Below are 19,387 nucleotides of genomic sequence, written 5' to 3'. Positions count from 1 at the left end.
ATGAATGTGAATTTGAAGCTGATTTGGTCTGTCTTTGGTAGCCTGAACACTCCTGACTTTCTGTTCAACGCTGACCTTTAGCATCATCCAGCTTTTGCAGCTGGAGCCAGTGCTTTTAACAGGGCCTTTTTTGTTCACTTACTGAAAAACGGGGTCTGTTTCACAGGAAACTTGTTTACACCTGCCACAGTCATCTTTGCTCTTCCTTTGCTCCTTTCACTGGAGCTGCAGCAGTTGAAACTGCAGAATGTCCTTTCATTCCCTGTCATTCTCGGCGTGGGACGTGACTGCAATAGAGCAGCTGGGGCGAGGATGCAGGGTGTGACACCCACTGGGGAGTGTTAGCCAGATGTGGACACCTCGAGGGAATGATACAATTGGGCTTTGGAAAGACTGAAGTGCAATGGATTATTATTTCTACTTCATTTTTCAGCTGTTCATTTCAGGGTTTTCAAAACAGCCCTTGGAGTCCTCCCTGCACGTAAAGATGCACTGAAGTGACTCTGTGACTACAGGAGAGTCCCCTCTCTGCCACCATTAGCAGAGAGTCGACAGCACTTGCTCGGGGCTTGCCAGGTGAATGAGTGTCCTTGCTGGGCATTTTCAGACCACTAAAACTGCGAGAGGCTTTTTGGGGATGCCCCACACATTCCTCCGTGAGGCTCCGGGTGCTGCTGCAGCGGAATGCGGGGAAGGCAGGCGAGGGGAGGTGCCAGGACGGAGGATTTGCACAGCTGCTGCTGCGAGCGCCGTGCTCAGCCTGCTCTCTGGCGGTGGCTGCTGTAGCAGAGATGACCTTTGATAAAACATGAAGTGTTTGGTATGATTTGGATAGTTGTGGTTGCTCAGCTTCACCCAGTGGCAGTTCATAGCAGAGTCAACTCAGCTGTTCTTTCTTTTGTTCCCGTACCCCAGTGCGAGATTCACAGGTTAAAAATCAAATCACAGCTGCTTCAGGGAGAGAACTGCCAACAAAGCCTGACAGACTTCAAGAAGTGTTTGGACAACGCTCTCAGGCATGTGCTGTGACCCTTGGGGTGTCCTGTGCAGGGCTCAGAGTTGGACTCGATGATCCTTGTGGGTCCTCTTCCAGCTCAGCATATTCCATGATTCTGTAAAGGCTTCTTCCCCAGCAGCTCTCCCCAGAACTTCTCCAGTGTCTGACACTGCTCTTTCCTTTCAAAGTGGGGTGACTGGTGGGAGAGCAGACGGGAAAGGTACCTGCTGGCACAAGACATGGAGAAAATAATAAATATTTCTGGGATCTACAGTCAAATTTGGCTGAAAGCAGCCATCAGGTTCCAAAACTCTTGCCAGGATTGTGACAGAGAGAGGCACTAGCAGACCACTTGATGGTGTTCTTTTCCTGGCTTGGCTGGGCTGGAGCCTGCAGCTCCCAGAGCAAGCAGGAGGGCTCTGGTGACATGAAGATGGTCTTTACTGAGATCAGCAATGTGAGAAATATTTTTGGAGAAGGTTACTGGGACCCTGTCCTGTCTGCTGTCATCACTCTAGTGAGAGATCAGCCCCATTCCTGTTTCCTAGATAAACTGTCAGTGTGTGGATATGTCTTCCAGCAGTGTTGGGTTGCTGTATTTCTTATTGGGGTTTGTTTTAACAGTACCTGAGGGGTGGGACAGTTATGCATGTGGATTCTTGGTGCTGGAGACACCTCGAGGACTGAAGTGCCTGTAGGACACAGTGTGCAGGAGTGACCATGTGCTGTTGGGTTCCTGAGGCTTTTCTGTTTTACAAGACTTAGTCAGGCAGCTTTGAGACTTCAGAGCAAGCAGGAACCCTCTGTTTCAGTCCAGTTTCCATCCCTTTGGCAAAGGAGGTGGGACATAGTTTTAGCATTTTCTATACCTCTGTATTTCTTATGGCTAGGAAAGTAATCCTTTTGCCCCAAAACATGACATATTCTATGTCTTTGAATCCCAGCATTTATCACTTTGATGTTTAAAAGCAATTTAACAAGATTTGTGGCTCTTTTTTTCCCCACCTGAATTGCTGTGGTCTAGTCGAGACAACTTTTAGTAGCAGCAGCCATGTGGAAGTGTTGTCTTCCCTCAATTAGAGGTTAAGAGTTGGCAGCAAATGAGCCATGGTTTATAATTAAAAAACAGGGTAATTCTTTGTGCATGGAGAGACCAAGGAATAAAAACTCACGGTGTAATGTACCTGTCAGTATTAGATGCAAATGAGAGAGAATGTGTCTTGCAGTGAAAGACATTTGAATTGTGTGTATTTTGCTGAGCATGGGAGCAATTCCTACTGTTCCATAGAAGCTGAGGGTTTTGTTCAGTTTGTACTGATGCTCTTTTAGAAGGCTTTTACCTCACTGATTCCTGAGGTCTGACATGGAAGAGAAAAGCTTCAATAGGCACCAGCTGCTCGGGGGCCTGTCTTTTCAGAGCATCGCTGGCTCGCTTTCCCCTATTCCCAATTAAACTGTGTGTTAAACTTAGCTTTTGTTTGAAGCATTCCCGCCCTGTGGTGTTGAACATAAAAGGAATGTGCTGGTCACCTTTACTCTCTCTTTTGTCGCAGGGTCAGCATTCCTCAGGGGAGGACATGGAGATCTCCGACGATGAGACCAACCCAGCGCCCATCACCAGCGCGGAATGTGCCAAAACCATTGTGGTGAACTCCTCCGTCAGCAACACGGCCGTGATGGCCCCGTCGATCCCCCCTCTGCCACCACCGGGATTCCCTCCTCTTCCTCCTCCGCCTCCTCCCCAGCCAGGCTTCCCGATGCCTCCACCGCTGCCTCCGCCACCTCCACCCACCCACCCCGCCGTCACCGTCCCCCCGCCGCCGCTCCCGGCCCCTCCCGGGGTCCCCCCGCCGCACATCTTGCCTCCACTCCCTCCCTTCCATCCTGGCATGTTCCCTGTCATGCAGGTGGATATGATAAGTGTCTTGGGCAACCAGTGGGGTGGCATGCCCATGTCCTTCCAGATGCAAACTCAGATGCTGAGCCGCATGATGCAGGCACAGAACACGTACCAGTATCCCCCTTTCATGACGGGCCGGATGCAGTTCGTGAACCTCCCTCCCTACCGCCCTTTCTCCATGGGAGCTGCTCTTGGCCGTGGGCAGCAGTGGCCCCCACTGCCCAAGTTTGACCCCTCGGTTCCACCACCGGGGTATGAGCCGAAGAAGGAAGATCCCCACAAAGCCACTGTGGATGGAGTCCTCCTGGTCATAGTGAAGGAGCTAAAGGCTATCATGAAAAGGGACCTGAACCGCAAGATGGTTGAAGTGGTGGCGTTTCGGGCATTTGATGACTGGTGGGACAAGAAGGAACGTCTGGCAAAGGTAGGCTTTCACGTGCTCTCTGCTAGATCCTAAACTGTTCTTAGTGCTTGTGGCTAGGGCATGCATCAGCAGGGGTCTGGAAGTGATTTTAAAAGAACCCACAGCCCTAAATTGTTATGGTAACTAAAACGGAAGGAAAAAGTAAAGCCACGGAGTAGCTTTGCTGTGAGGAACCCCATTGCTGGAGGCTGCTGAAATGAAATGGGAGACACACGTGTCCCTGTCCCTCACCTGGCTCCATGCATGCCCGTGGGGCTGGTCTGTGTGCTGGGGTAGGCAGCAGCACCAGACTCAGCCTACCGGTATCTGGAAGGTGCTCAGTCACTACAGGCACCTGCCTGGGGACAGCTTAGCACCTGGATATTGAACCTGGCTTATTTCCATCGTGTCACTCTGTATATGCAGGTATTTCATGCTGCTTTGCCATCAGAACCAAGTTTAGCTCCAAAAAACTAAAGGAGGAGTGTTTGAAAGCACCAAGTTTTGTGTTCCCCACTTCGTGTGATGAGGTCTGTGGGTATTTCCAGTTCTCCCACCTCCTCAGTGCATGTTCACAGCAGCAATTAACTCAAAAGCTGAGCGTTGGCCAAATACGTGAGGAGTTCCAGGGATTAGTTAAGAAAACAGCTTTGCATGAATCATCTGATCCTTTCTCACCCAATTTGAAGTGTACCTCAGCCAGGAAACAGCTCTGTGATCTAATGTGTGGTGAATTTGTCACTACCAAAAAAAAAAGTAACACTGCAGAAAGGTTCATGCAAGCCTCAAAATCACCGTTACAGTGAATTATTGAAAAAGTAACAACAAACCAAGCCACAGCCTGCAGATAGATCTTGTGTCTCAGATGTCAGTTTTCAGAGCAGTACCTTCCCCACCTGCTTTTGTAAACCAGTTGCATGTTAACTCTAGTGCCTGGGAGAGCTGCCTGGCTTTCTGGAAGGTTGGTAATGCTGTTGCTTAACAGCTGTTTTATGACAGTGTAATTTGCTCTGGCTCAGAGCTGGGCTGGTGTGACATGCAGCAAGAAACACCATCACTCTTCTGACTAATGCTCAGAGCTTTTCCCCCTGCCAGCGAGCGTGTGCTGACAGTTTTGGAGGAGGCCCCCGAGTTTCCAGGGCGATGAAGGAAACAGATCCAGTACATAGTTGCAAAAGCAACAACTGAAATACTCAAGAAATTGTTTTAAACCAGACATCTGCACTGAAGAAGTAGAAGCAAGTCAAGGCAGATCTTCAGGCTCTTTTACACCTCAAGCTATGGCTGGATTTGGCATGTTCCTCCCTCACCTGGAATTTGTAACCCGCTTTGGGAAGGGAAGCTGGCTGTACCACAGCAACTCGTCACAGTCCTTGCCACAGGTTATGTTGGATGTGAGCAGTGTAATTGAAAATAGGAAACTGCTGCATGGAAAACCACGTGTGCTTTCTGTCCAGGAACAGAGATGCCAGAACCATTTCTGCCCCAGGGCGCTGCCTGGAAAGGCTTCTGCCAGGCCACATGTTACTGTTGTGCGGAGAAAAACCTCACAGGTTTCAGAGCCTCCTTTCTCTAGGACTGGGCACCCCTGGCATTGGAGTGAGACAGGATTCCTTCTCAGCCATAAGAAAATTAAATACAATTGTTCAGCTTCAACTGTCCCTCTCTACTGTGTATGTGTGAGGATGAGCCAGCTGGGCTCCTTGGTGGCAGCTGGAGGTCAGGTCTCCACGTGCTTTGCCATCACACTGATTTTGGCTGTTATATTCTATCAAAGGAATCAATTCAGGCAGCTGATTGACTGCCAGGAGGTATCGTGCCATAGGTAAAAGGTGGGAAAGCCCAAGGATAAAGCTGGTGTCCCGTGTCAGACAGAATAGAAAATTTACAGGGAGCAGGCTGTGAAGGAGCACGTTGCTAGAGAAGGCAGCACATTCCATGGGCCTTGTCTACTACCTAAGATAGGGGAAAGCTTTTCCCTGTTCCCAAATCTAGTGATGGGTTTGGGTTTGAAAGCCTGAGTAAAATGCATTAAGCAGAGTGCCAGGAATAACCAGTCATCCCTGGCCACGGAGTGCTACCGCTTGGATTCTCTGCTCAGTATTCCCATTAGTCTTATCCCTTATTAGCAGGAGAGCTGAGCTTAGGCTGCCTCCTCGGTGATTACAGCCCACTCCAGCACACGAGCTCTGTTAGTGTGTAAGAAAAAACAGCTTGTTAGATGGTGTTGTGCCATGGGCTGATGCAAATGAGTGTTACCTCCAGTACCCTTCACTCAGGAAGAGGTGGCAGAGCGTGATGTGCCACCACATGTAATGCTCTCCTAGCTCGGCCACCTCTCCACAGCTGCAGGGGTCTGAATTCCTGCTTTTCCTTCACACCTTAGCTCTGATGAAATGGGATTTGTTGAGGCTGTATGTCCAGTGACCAAATTTTGTGTTTCACCCGAATATTTTGATTTTCCTGTTCCCAGTACTGGAGCCTTCTGACAGGTTTTGTGGGCTTGGGCTGTGGTTGCTAAGGAAACACAGGGATGTGTGTGATTTTTGACGCACTATATTTTGCCTTACACTCAAAAGAAGGAGGGTCTTCCCCACTGGAAGGTCTGGAGTTGCTTTCAGCTATGTGGGTTATCGAAGGAGGTAGATAACACACTGGCTGACTTGCCTAAAGAACACTCAAGTTACTTGTAAGAGGTGTGTGTGCAGCTCTGTTTGCTTTCAAGTATGTGGGGCCATGTGGGGCATCTTCATATGCCCTCAAAGAAACGGATGCCTAGGCAGGGCAGTGATATTTTCCAAACTTTGACTGTCTAAATGGCTTCTAGGATTTGTGTCCTTCCCAGGAAACTTCCCCTCTCAAGTGTGCTTTCTCTGTTGCAGGCGTCTCTCACTCCAGTGAAGTCTGGAGGAGAAGTGGAGGAAAAACCAAAGCCGAAGGATCGAATCGCATCCTGTCTTTTGGAGAACTGGAACAAAGGAGAAGGCCTGGGATATGAGGCAATCGGCCTGGGCATTGGGCTACGAGGGGCCATCCGGCTGCCATCCTTCAAGGTGAAAACAGAAAACTGGCATCCTTATGCTGACATTCCCCAGAGGAGCCTTAGGAGGACAGGCCTGGCTGGGTTTGTGCCCCACAGCCCTCAGGCTGTTCACTCTGCTCTGTGTTCACTCACAGGGTTGCTTCTGACATCACTGTAACCCCCCAGTACCAGAGCAAGGACCCTCTGTCCCAGCCTTACTTTTCATCTTCCACCTGTGTGAATTGTCTGTAGAGGGTTTTCCTGCTCTACAAGAGAAATGGGACATTTGCCTGTGTTTAGGGCACAGCATTTCAGCATGGTTGTAAAAATACACTTATGCTTGTAGTGCTTTACACAGTTACTGTTTTGTGTGGCAGTTTGGCAGCTGAGTCTCACCTGAGGCTGGTTAAACTCTGTCTCCTGTGAGTTTGCAGACTGAGACTCACCAACATAGAGTCACCTATTTTAAAGAGCATTTGCGTAAAAATTCAAAGTATCTTAAAAAAAAGTGGGGTGGGAGAGGGTAGAGGGCTTCTCTGAAATTAGGATTTTGAATGCACAGAAGGTGCTAGTGAAGATTTGGAATGAGAAATTCTGCAGTCTTTATTTAGCATAAAACTTGCTTTGAGGTACTTTAGGATGCCTTAGGCTTAGGCTCTCTTTCTGTTCTGCTACATCTCAGACACATGGATTTGTCAAGAGTTTTCTCTGTCATCCTCAAAGTACCTGGTGATGACATGCCCCATGCTGGTACCCAGAGTGTTTTGATGGAAATTGAAGGGGTAGAATTTCATTCGCAGTGAAATTCTGTTTGCAAGCAAATAAAGGGATCAAGAGCTGGGAAGTGGCCCTTGGTTTCTGAGTGTAAGTGACCGTGGCAAAGCAAAGAAGTGGTAATTTGCTTAAGAAGTTGATTTCTGCTGTTTCTAAACTTTCAGAAATGCTAATTGTGTCCTTTGTTCAGGTGAAAAGAAAGGAGCCACCTGAAGCTGCCTCAGCAGGAGATCAGAAGAGAATCCGGCCTTCTACTTCTGTCGATGATGAAGATGAAGGTTTGCAAAGCACATTTGTGTGAAACACAAGAGCAGATGCAAACCACACACAAGCCGAATCCCTTTAAACTTCACAGCAGTGTCCTTGCTTACAGTTGAACACAGAGTCAGGGATCTGAGCCAAGCCCTGCTCCTCACAAAGCTCTGAGAGCTGGGAGATGGCTCCTCTGGGTTCAGTTACCTTAAATTCACTGGTGGGAAATTTAAGACCCACGTTTTAAGAATAACTTGTAATCTATTTTATCTCTGCTGGGCCCCAGCAGAGGGAGCTCAGGTGGGTTCATGGACTGCTTGGGGCGTGTAACAGTTTTCTCTGCATTTGATTTTAAAAGAAAACAAAGGTTTTTTGCCAGAAAAATCTATTTGAAAATATCTTGACACTATTTCCTACAACCAGGGAAGAGTAGAGAGAAGGTAAAACTTTGAATACCTTTTGTTTTGCATAAAAGCATGGATTCAAGTTAAAATTGATTCAGACTAACAACTGGTTTTGAAGCCAGAGTATAGAGGGAGGGTTTTGTAAAACTTAAAAAGGCATTAAATTCAGGTTACCTATCCTGACCTCAGTTGTGCCATGTCTCCTGGCTGTTCTGCCTGGAGTGTGTCAGCTTTGCCCACCCACATTTTGCCATCAGCACTCTGCACCCCTGCACTGTGACATTAGCAAGTCCCTGTAAGCCTGGGGACTGTCACTTCCATCTTCCCAGAGAAAAAGTTTCCTTTGTGTAGTTAACTCTTTCCCTCCCTTGCGAGGTATCTGATGGCAGTTTCCATCCTGTTTTTGCTCCTCAGAGTCAGAGAGGGACAGGGATGCTTCCGATACCACATCTGACCTGTCAAAGAAGGATGGAGAAGCAGTGGGGCTGAGGCGGCGACCAGCAAGGCCGTTGGAGCTCGACAGTGAGGGAGAAGAGGGAGATGAGACATCAGGGAAGGAGGAAGAATCCTCCTCGGAGAAGGAAGAAGAGCAGGAAGAAGAGGGAGGCTTGGTGAAAGCAGCGCCTGGCAAGGTGTGTTGGTTTGTGACTGCACTTTCCGTGCTGTCTGTCATTAAAAGGGGGCCTGATAATGCCAGATGCTGAAGTTCCCTTCTCTGGGAGATGAGTGCTGCTGTTGGGGTCTGTCCTCAGAGAGCCTCTGTAAAGGTCATTCCCTCTTCAGGTTCTCTGATCAGCCTCCTTGGGAGCCACTGGTGGCTACTACAGTGACAGTCAGGTCACAGGGTCAGGCACTGTTCATTTTTGGCAATGCTTTCTTGCAAAGGAGGAAGAGGAGGAGGATGAGGATGAAGATGATGAGGATGAAGATGACGATGACGAGGATGAAGATGAGGAGGAGGAGACGGGCATAGACACAAGTGACAAGGAGGAGGAGCAGGACTCTGAGGAGGGTAAGCAGTTCCAGTGGAAGCAGCAGGGTCAGCTGGAATCTCCCTTCTGCTCTTGTGAGCTGATTCTGTTACTTGTGCACCTTCTTTCACTGAGAGCAATTTTATACAAGATGTAACAGGTATTTTTAATTGTTACCTGCAAGACTTCACGATCCCTCAGTCTGTGGGTCCTTTTGCAGCAGCTCTCCAGCCCCTGAGTGATCTCAGCCCAGCCTGGCAGGAGGGCAGAGTCAGCTGAGTGTGTGCTCGTGTTATGAAACACGAGTGACTGGGAGGAGAAGGGACCGGATTTCAAACAGGGGTAATTTGGCCACTAATAACTTTCTGTCCTACCAATCAGTTCCTGCTCTGGAAGGTGGTAGTTTCTACTTTTCAAATCTGTTTGTAAAGGCAGCAGAAAATCTCAGTAGAAGGTACAATCCCCATGAGCAAGGTGCCAGGCAGCACTGTTCATGGAACTGCCTGCTGTATGGTCACTGCTATAAGCATCCAAAGGCAGGATTTATAAATCTCTGCAAAAATAAATAAATTGAGAGGCCACTCCTTCAAACCCACACGCTGCTGTTGTTGCTGTTTCCACGCCCTTACAGTGTGGAAGGGATATTTGCCCCTGATTTAGGCCAGAAAGTGGAACTAATGGTAATTTGTTCTTGTAGATGTAGCAAGTCCCTCATCTTCCAAGGCTGAAGTTGAATCATCCGATGAAAGTGAGGACTCCTCTGAATTCGAGTCAAGTTCAGACTCAGATGATGATGATGAGGATGATGATGATGATGAAGATGAGGAGGAGGAAGAGGAGGAAGAGGTGACTGAAGATCAAGACCGAGAAGCCATGGTTGCTGAGACAGAGCATGAACCTACCGGTCATGAGATTCCTGACGACGAGAGGGAGACTATTTTGGAGCTGTATCCTGTGGATGACTACATGGATGCAACGGGCTTGGGACTCGCCGAGCCAGCTTTGGCAGTGAAAGATGAAGGCCATGAAGAAATCAAAGCAGGGGAAAGTGAATGTGGCCAAATCACAGGGGCATCTCTTGCTGCTGAAACTCTGAAACACTTGGTTATGGAAAGAGACCAGGAGACAAAACTTGCTCTCTCTCCCATCTGTAGGCCAGGTATGCCTTTCCATGTGCCCTGGCACAGTTTACCACATTTCCAAGTACATTTTCTCACAGTATCCAATATGCATGGGTTTGTATTTCTTATGTTCTCTTCCTTCCTCTTGGCTCTAGGCTGGGATTATCTGTACAGGGAAAAAGGTCTGTGCTGAACTTTCCTTCCTAGTAAGGAGCTTTACACAAGCCATCTGCTACTAAAAATACTGTGGTTACTGTATCCAGAATCTTATCCTGAGCCAGTTTAGTGTCCTACAGGAACCGAACAGTTGTCATCGTCCAAGGGTGACGGATCGGGTGGTGGCTGAAGCTCAAGATAGAAAAGCCATGGCTGCTAAAACAGAACAGGAGTCTGTGCTTACTGTGTCACTACTGGCTTTTTTTTTGGTTTAGTAGCAAAGCAGTTTGTGACAGGGACGCTATATGGGTCTGGTTTTGCACTAACCCTTTCTAGAACAGGTCAGTGTGTAGAAAGGACACAAATTTGGGAACACCTGCACTTGGGTACCTTCACATGTGGAATGAGCTTTCCTGGTAAGCTGTGGGAACAAGCTCAAATTGCCACATTCTTCTTGAGCAGCCCAGACCCTTCTGAGAAGGGCTCAGACTCTTCTCCAGCCACTCTCTGGTTCATTCAGCACAAATGAGGAATTCTTCCCTTCCAGTTCTCCAGGCATTTTCACCTCCTTTTGCTCTCCCACTTGAAAATGTTATTTTGAGCTGCCTAACAAGATTTCACCGATGATTCCTTTTGGACCTGGCCCTAAGTGAGTAAATAAACTCCAGACAAATGAGGCTGCTGCAGGGAGAGCAGCATATAAATTGCCTCATTGATACCATCTGAGTGTCTCCTCATTCATTACAAGGGCTTCCCGTTTCCTTCGTGTGTTGTTCAAGAGTGTTCTGCTCCTCCCTTCACCACTCCCTCCTTGGAGAGCTGAGGGTGCTCCTTGGCCTTGCAATGAGTTTACCTTCCCACATCAGACAAGCTGATAGCTCGAGGCTCCAGGAGCTCTCTTCCAAAGTCCTCGCCCCACAATCCGCTGAATCTTTTTATGTCTGTACAAAAGGTTGTCAGGGATTTTGAAAGCAGAAAACCTTCGTTCTGGTCTGTGTTGTAGCTAATCCTCAAATTAATAGTGCGGGTTTTTTATGGTCCATTAGGAATGCCTGTGGTAGTGTCTAATTACTCCACGCTCCGTGCCTCCAAAATGTAAAGCATTGGCGTTTTTAAGCCTCCCAGTGGAATTGAGCTGTTCTCTAACCGTGGCATCTTAAACATGCCTTTACTGGCAAGTGGAGGCAAAGCTCTTGATTTTCCTCTCTTTTCCCCTTTCAGAGGAAGAATCCGAACCCACTTCCATGCTGGAGCCAGAGGTCCAGGAAGGTCCAAAGCCTGAATCTCAAGATGAGGAGGCGACGCTCTGTATTTCCACTCCAGTGGGAGTCTTCGGAGAACCTCTGCCCAACAAAAGCAGCTTCTTTGGCAAATCTGACGACAGCAGCTCAGAAGCTTGTGCTAAACCAAAGCTGCCCTCGGCAGCGGAGGAGGACGAGCGGCTGCCCCGCACGCCGGGACGGGAGGTGATGATCCACTCGGAGACTGACACTCTTTTGCTTCCAGCCCACAAGGTGCCATCCTCCATGCTTCCCTTGCCATCGACTCCCGGTAAGGAGGAATCTTTAGTCCCTCCAGAAAAGTTCCCTGAACAATTAATGGTGACCAAAACGTCTGTGGAAGAGGAGATTCCGAGGACTCCTGGGCGGGACATTTTGGCCAAGTCTTCACACCCTCTTGCAAAGTCGCAGAGCACGGACACTGTTCCAGCCACGCCAGGAAGTGATGCTCCCCTTACAGGAAGCAGCTTGACCCTCAGTTCCCCTCAAGTCCCAGGGAGCCCCTTTTCCTACCCGTCCCAATCTCCTGGCGTTAACAGTGGCATTCCTCGGACTCCTGGGAGAGATTTCAATTTCACGCCCACTTTCCCAGAGGCTGGTGCTACCATTCCTTGCCTTCTGTCTGGCAAGAAACAGTCAGAGGATGAGCTGGATGAGAAACCCTTTAAAGAGCCTCTTGGTGCTTCCCTTACGATCAGCATGAACAGTGTTCCTTCTCCTATCCCCTTCGCCAGCCCCCCCCAAGCAGATTTCCACATGGACATGGGTTTGCCACCTGATGAGCCAATACCTGTAGCAGCCCTGCCGTGCATGCATGGAGATGGAAGAATGCCCATTGAGGAATGCAAGGCAGAAGTAAAATCTGGTTTGCTCTCACCAGAAGTACCCCCTGGGGCTTCTATTCTTCCTCCCCCCCCACCACCTTCTGTTCTTCCCAAAAGGAGGCCGGGTCGGCCAAGACGGTCACCACCCTCTGTCCTCTCCTTGGATGTGTACTCAGGCAAACCCATAGAACCTCCTCCCGTGCCAGTGGCCTTGGTGGAAGGTCCTGTGGGCAAAGAGCTCTTGAGTGGACATCCTGATGCTTACTATGGACTGAAAGACCCTGAAGCCGTCACCCTGGACTTCAGGAATGACGGTTTCCATGAGAAAATAGCAGCTGAGACAGTTGCGGAGAAACTGCCATTTAAGGAACTGGAGAACCAGTGGAATGAAGACTTCAAGGAAGAAGAAGCTAAACCTAAAAGGCAGTGGCGAAGGCAGAAGAAAACATCTGAGGACCTCCCGGTGATCCCTTCCCCAGAGTATTCCCCACCCCGGCCTCAGTTCAGGCCGCGCTCCGAGTTTGAGGAGATGACCATTTTGTATGACATTTGGAACGGGGGCATAGACGAGGAAGATATCAAATTCATGTGTATCACATATGACCGCCTGTTGCAGCAGGACAATGGCATGGACTGGCTCAATGACACCCTGTGGGTATTCCATCCTTATATCCTTTCTCAGCGTTACACAGCACGTGTGAGATGCACGAGATGGTCACTGGGGAGGACTTCAGGTGCAAAGGACTAATTTTGTTGGTGGGAGAAGCAGTTGCTTACGAGAATAGCAGAGGGGATTTGGGGCTGTTTGTTCTGCGAAGCTGCAATACAAAAATACTGCAGAAGTGGCTGTTCCTGCTGCATGTTCAGACTGGGACTACAGGGACCGTCTGTAGGCACCTCTGCTGGGGAGGTTTCCTTCCTAGTTGGAGAAGCTTCTGTCTGCACATAGCCAGACTTTTTTTCCAGCTTGGCTGTGGAATTTCTGGTCTGTACATACAGAGCTTTCACTTGGGGCTAAAACTTGTTGTAAAAATAATCTCCACCATCTGTGCCCACAATGCTGAGTTAAGAGTGGTTCTAGCAGCTTTTTAACTTGCATTGGGTTTGAAATACTGATAAAATCACTGATTTCTAAGTGGCTCATTAGGGCCAGACACGTGTCCAGGACGGATGGGGAATGTGCTGCTGGTGCTGCAGTGAGGAGCACATGTTGCACCAGCTGGTGCTGGTGGGGAAGGTCTGGCCCCATCCCCTCCCTCCCTGCCCCTGGTCTGGCAGTCAGGGGCTTTGAACCTTCGGGAGCGTTTTTGGGACACACAGGCTGTGTCAGAACAAGACTGTGTGTGCAGCCACCAGGAGTGATCTCCAGAGCAGAGCCTAAAAGGCTGTCCTAAAAACCTCAGAACTCTCCAGTACTGTTTTTAGGAAGGATTTATGTGTTGAAGAAGACAAACACACCACCCCGTGTGTTGCTAGAGATTGTGTGGAGTTCAAATTTCTTGTCCATTGCTCCCTGCAAGACAGGAAAGCAAAACCAAAAAAACCCAAACTGCTTAAAATAGTCAGCGATAACTAACAAAACCCACAGTGTAAATCTGTTTCCCTGTTGATGAAGATTATTGTAACAGCAAAATCATAGTCACTTTTTGAACCTTTTAAAAATCACCTGCAGCCAGTTGCTGGTTCATCCTGTGCCACACTGTGTGATGGATGTGAAAGTTCCTGCAGGTTCACCTGCTTTGCAGCAAACTCACACTCAGCACTCTGGTTTTGAGGCCATCACCTCTTGCTTTTTATGGTCCCTCTGCTTCAATTTCTGCTGTTAAGGATATGTTTTTGGGTCAATCTCAATCATCATAGGCTTTATGGCTATGTTTTTGGGGTGAGCTGGAAGTAGTTTTGCTCCATAGTCCTTCCAGAAGCCAAAGCCCTGAAGGCGCCTTCAAACCTGAAGGTTTGAAATGTGTGCCGAGGGTTTTCCCCTTCCCATCAGGGTCTGAAGGGACTGATTTACCGAGATCTCTCCAAGCCCTTTGGGGTGAGGAGCATCTCTTGCCCCTCTGTGCCGCTCCTGGCCCCGCTCAGAGGGGAATGTTGCTGCTGTGAGGTCCATGTGGTGTCCTCAGAGCTTGGGGTGGCTGCAGGGAGTTCCTGGAGGTAGAAGAGAAGCGAGTCACTCAAACCAGAGCAAATGGTACATCCAGCTGCTGCCTGGGTACGTGGTGGGTGCTGTGGGGAAATCCTTTCTCAAACAGGTTTCTCTTGACAGCTTAACCTTTAAAAGTTAAATTTTTCACTGTTTCTTTGCTTTAGTTTCCCAAGGCATGTGACTAAGAAGGAAAGGCGGTGCTTGGTTTTCCTGTGGGCATGTGGGCTCCAGTGATGGTTTGGTTTTTTTATTTTTCAGTAGTATTGTTATTTTTTGCAGCCCCCCCAAACCCTTCCTAATTGTCCAAGCTCCCAGTGTTAGCTCCATGTAACTGTGGCAATTTAGTCTGGTGTCCGCCTCTGGCTGTTTTCCTCCTTAACTTCTTCCCACCTACTAGCTTTTCTACCCCCAAGAAAAAGAAGCGGGACGATGGGATGCGGGAGCACGTGACGGGCTGTGCACGAAGTGAAGGCTATTACAAAATTGATAAGAAGGACAAACTTAAATACCTCAACAATAGCCGAGCTTTTGCAGAGGAGCCTCCAGCTGACACACAGGTGAGGAATCCTCTGCTCAGTGCCAGGTGTGAATGGGATTTGGTTTTATCAAGTGGGTGCTTCCTGCCTTTTGGCAAGGAGGGAGGGGAAGCTGTTGCTACGCCTGTGTCAAGTTGATCACCCAGGAGCTGCATGGGAGGTGTTAGTGTTTGATGTCACATGTTCTGTGGTGATGTGTTGTAGCACAAGGCGTTGCTGACAGGGAGCCTGCAGGGTGTTGGGTCAGCTTTGATCACCCATTTGTCCTCTCAGGGTATGAGCATCCCTGCCCAACCTCATGCTTCCACCCGGGCTGGTTCCGAGAGGCGATCAGAGCAACGCAGGCTCCTCTCCTCCTTCACTGGTAGCTGTGACAGTGACCTGCTCAAGTTCAACCAGCTCAAGGTAGGTCACCCCAGGCTGCAGATTTTGGACCCAGGGACATCCTTTCCCTTCTTGTGCTGTGGCTAATTCAGGGTTGGGGTTTTGGGGTGTTTTCTTCATGCAGTTCCGGAAGAAAAAACTAAAATTCTGTAAGAGCCACATTCACGACTGGGGCCTTTTTGCTATGGAGCCCATTGCAGCTGATGAGATGGTGATCGAATACGTGGGTCAGAACATCAGGCAGGTAAGCTGGACTGTGGGTGAAATGTGAGCAAAAACCAGCCCTGGAAGAAGTGTATTCCAGTGGGGGTTGGAGTTCTGCTGTAAGGTGTCAGCTCCGTGGGCTGCACAGAGGTTGACATATGGTTTGGAGATACAAGGGTGGGACTTTAAACAACCCATAAAAACTAAGCAGTCAGGAGAATCCTTCTTAAGAAGCCCACCCTGAGCTGTGTTTTGAGTTAGGCCTGTGTTCTCTTGGGGTGACTGTGATCATATTAAATGCCTGTTGCCTGGCACAAGCACAGCTCAGGTTGTGCAGGTCGCCGCTCACAGGGCACTTGTGTGGCGTGTCCTGACCCTGCCCGTGGGGTTTCCTGCAGGTCATTGCTGACATGCGTGAGAAGCGCTACGAGGACGAGGGCATTGGCAGCAGTTACATGTTCAGGGTCGATCACGACACCATCATCGACGCCACGAAATGCGGGAACTTCGCCCGGTTCATCAATCACAGCTGCAACGTGAGTGTCGCGTTCCTGCGTGGGGCTGTGCTCCGGCACACTGAGGAACCCGGGCAGTCCTTGGGCTGTTCAGAAGTGGCAGGGGGTCACAGGGTTATGATTAAACGTTAATGAGCTGCAGCGGGTCAGAGCAGGGTCTAAAGAAGTGTAAAGAGATTGGAGAGACCTGAGGAATGACACACGTGGAGGCAGGGCACTGAGAGTCCTCCTGTCCCTGCTGGACACTGAGGAAGCATCTCTAACAAATATTTCCTTAAAACATACCAAGTTTTAGCACTGTTATTCTGTGGGAACAGTCTCCTTATAGTGTCCACTTGGGAAAAGTATTCCCTGCCTTGGCAGGCAGAGAATCTGCTTTCCCCTCTGCTTCGTGCTGCAATCTGCCCTCAGACTTGGCTGCCTGGCCAAATTGTTAAGCACTGAGCTGCTCTTAACCTGTGACAAATTTGGTGGAGCATCATCCAAGCTCCTTTGCTCCACAAATGACTGGAATGTGGATATTTTGGAGCAGCACAAGGAGGGCTGCTCTATTGTCTGGCTCCATGCCTCCCTCTCCAGGCTTCCCCTGGATCCAGGCTCTGGAAGCATGGCTGAGGCTGTCAAGGGGAAGGACTGTCTTGTTTTATTTTATCTTGGAGTAATTGTGTGGAGTCTGGGAACCTAAATCATTACCTGTTCTGTCACCCTTGCAGCCAAATTGTTATGCTAAAGTGATCACGGTGGAGTCCCAAAAGAAGATCGTCATCTACTCCAAGCAGCACATCAATGTGAACGAGGAAATTACCTACGACTACAAGTTTCCAATTGAGGATGTAAAAATCCCATGTCTCTGTGGCTCTGAGAACTGCAGGGGAACCCTGAACTGATCTCAAGGTTTCTCGTCACACTTGCACCTTCGGCCATGTCAAAACTGTGGTAACCAGGTGTGGTTGCACTTTGCCAAAAAAAGAGGAAAAAAAAAAAAAAAAAACAACAAAGAAAAAAAGGAAGAAAAAAAAATTTAAAAGGATTAAAAAAATACTTAAAAAAAAAAAAAAAAGAGGAAAAAGAGAAGAAGAAAACCAAGCAAGTTTCGCACTTCTGCCGGATCATGAGCGAAAGCAAAAAGCGCACACGCTTACGAGGACTGTTCACGTTTCAGGTGCTCTTTCCTTTTCAGATCCAACACGCACACAAAAAGGTGATAACCATTTTGTGGCATGGTCTATCCAAACACTAGCTTCTCTGTTCAGTCCCTACAGTAATGCTCCGTAATGGGATAATGGTACCTTTTTTTTTTTTTTTTAATTGTTGTTATAAACCTTCATCTTTTCATAAATGCTGCTACCTTTTTCTCATCAGTTTTGTTGGTTGAAAAAGACATTCAACGTTTAAATGTGAAGCAGAGACTGAAAATGCCATATAGGGTTTGTTGGGAGCTTGATTGGCTGAAATTGCACAGATTTCTCAGAGTAAGCTGTAAATAAATGTAAGGTTGATGTTACAGAGCAAGCCAGAGGCTTGAGGGTGTGTGAATGAGCGTGTGAGTGTGCTTGGGGGTGTGTGTGTGTAGATATGTCCACAATGAGACTAGAGGTGAACTGTCCTGCCTTTTTGTTAGGGATGAGCCTGAACAAATCCCCTCAGCCAGACCCCCGGAGGCAGAGTCGGGTCAGCACAGACCTCAACTCTCGGCCTTGGGCTCGTCTCTCATTTTCTATGCCATGCTGGTCTATGGGGGATCCAAACCTCTGCACCCCTGCGTGAGAAATGCTTGGATACTGCAATCACAGTGAGAGCTGGAGTCAGTCGTGTAGCTGTAGCATCGTGGCACAGCGTGTGGCCTTTGGGGATGCCCATTCCTTGGAGATGGGTTTGTCTTGCATGCAGAAGAGGCTGAGATTAAGGGGAGAACTCAGCTGTAGAAATTCTGCCCTGCTTGTAAGCAAAGATTATGGCCCACGTTTGGAACAGGATTTTCTTCCCATAGATGGGAAACAGGCTGATGTGTGTCTCGTGTTCACTTTTCTCCCTTTCATCTGCATTTCCCTGCCCTTTCCAGTGTTTAAGTGGAGTATTTGCTCTGTATTTGAATGTGGGAGATCCTCCTGTGATAGGAGCAAGCTGTGCTGTGCCGCTCTCCTCCCTCTGTTACTCAGTAACTTGGCCTGGGGGTGGTCCCATCCCTCCAGTAAGATCGTGGTAAAAGTGTCCCTGAGAACAATCCTGTCCCCCCCCATCTACAGCATGGAAATGATGAATGCTTCTCCAAATTTGGAAGGCATGTCTTGAAATGATTTCTCGGTATATTTTGTCCTTGTGGATGTGCTGTGTTGCAGTTCTTCAAGGGGTTCCATTTAAAAATGGGGCAAAACACCAAAGAAATAGTTCTTTGGATGTGATCTGGAAATGTTATGTGAGCGTTCAGGTATAGACAGGATCAGTTTTCCAACTTGCATTGAATTTCTCCTGCTTTAAAAGTAGAGATTAGCTGTACTAAACCCTTTTTAATTGGCTTATAAGGGGAAGTTGCAATGTCATTATGAAATGGGAAGATTATCTGCATAACTAAACATCTTCTCCCCACAGAACCAATTACACAGCTGTTTTCTTGTAGCCTTTCAAACCTCCGTGAGCAGAGGTTACAACCTTGCAAAAGAGGTTCCTGGAAGTTTTTTCAGCTGTTCCATGGAATTGCCAGGCCTGCACTGCTGAGTGGAGCTTGTAATGTAGGTTAGACCTCTGCATCTGAATTTCTTCTTCAGATAAAAGGCCTGAAAGGGCAGGAACACACAGACTGCTCCAAACTGCCTTAATACCTCCTGTATTTCTGTCTGAGGGTGAGCAGATTGTTGCTGACAGTCCATAGTCTCATCTCTGCTTTTGTTTTGGTTTGGTTTTGTTGTTTCCCCCCCTTCTTTATAAATCTCTCCAGCAATTGGGTATTGGTGACCCAGAACCTAAAATTGTGAAGCACAACTAGTTTCTGTCACTGACTGTTGGTTGTAACTGCAGTGATGGCATTTGGGAGTTAAACCAGCTGCTCGGTTTAGTTTAGTTTTGGGGGTTTTTTAAGAAGGTTCATTTTGTTGTGTTGAGGCTCCAGTTGGCATCTCTACAGCTTGGCCTTTGACTTTCAAAGCTTTGGAAATGCACAGAAGTTTCCTGTGTCTCAGAACTGAAGCTCATGTGTGCAGCATTTTGGCCCATGGCCTTGGCCTTATCCCTCTCTGGTCCATCCAGCCAGTGCAGTAACAGTGGATTTGTGGGGGTGAGAACACCCCAAATGGCCCAGCCCCAAGAACCTGATGGCAGTTCTGTGTTTCCCAGCATATCTGTGTGCTCTGGATGGGATTAGCCCCTGCAGTTTGTGGTGAGGAAGGCGGGGAGGAAGGTCACAGTCACCTTTGGGACCTTTCGCTGCATTTTTAGGAGCACCAAAGGGATTTGGGTGCCAAAGTCCATGAGCACCTAAATCACTTGGGTACTTCTGAA

General features: G+C 48.4%; 1 protein-coding gene across 1 annotated transcript in view; it reads left to right on the top strand.

Moving 5' to 3' along the window:
• Positions 1–16,861, top strand: part of SETD1B (SET domain containing 1B, histone lysine methyltransferase) — a 45,226-nt gene extending 28,365 nt beyond the window's left edge. Inside the window, exons 7-18 of the mRNA XM_027739779.2 lie at positions 2,551–3,321; positions 6,183–6,353; positions 7,287–7,374; positions 8,167–8,384; positions 8,638–8,764; positions 9,421–9,882; positions 11,222–12,772; positions 14,644–14,810; positions 15,063–15,194; positions 15,298–15,417; positions 15,776–15,913; positions 16,606–16,861. Of these exons, the coding sequence (XP_027595580.1) occupies positions 2,551–3,321; positions 6,183–6,353; positions 7,287–7,374; positions 8,167–8,384; positions 8,638–8,764; positions 9,421–9,882; positions 11,222–12,772; positions 14,644–14,810; positions 15,063–15,194; positions 15,298–15,417; positions 15,776–15,913; positions 16,606–16,779 (4,119 nt within the window). The 3' untranslated portion in view covers positions 16,780–16,861. The remainder of the gene's footprint in view (positions 1–2,550; positions 3,322–6,182; positions 6,354–7,286; positions 7,375–8,166; positions 8,385–8,637; positions 8,765–9,420; positions 9,883–11,221; positions 12,773–14,643; positions 14,811–15,062; positions 15,195–15,297; positions 15,418–15,775; positions 15,914–16,605) is intronic.
• Positions 16,862–19,387: the final 2,526 nt, after the last annotated feature.

This window comes from Pipra filicauda, unplaced genomic scaffold (genome assembly GCF_003945595.2).
Source record: "Pipra filicauda isolate LSUMZ 115617 unplaced genomic scaffold, ASM394559v2 scaffold192_size1418226_pilon, whole genome shotgun sequence".
NCBI lineage: Eukaryota > Metazoa > Chordata > Aves > Passeriformes > Pipridae > Pipra > Pipra filicauda.
The sequence above is the reverse complement of the archived record's forward strand: the minus strand, read 5'-3'. Positions and strand labels throughout refer to the sequence as shown.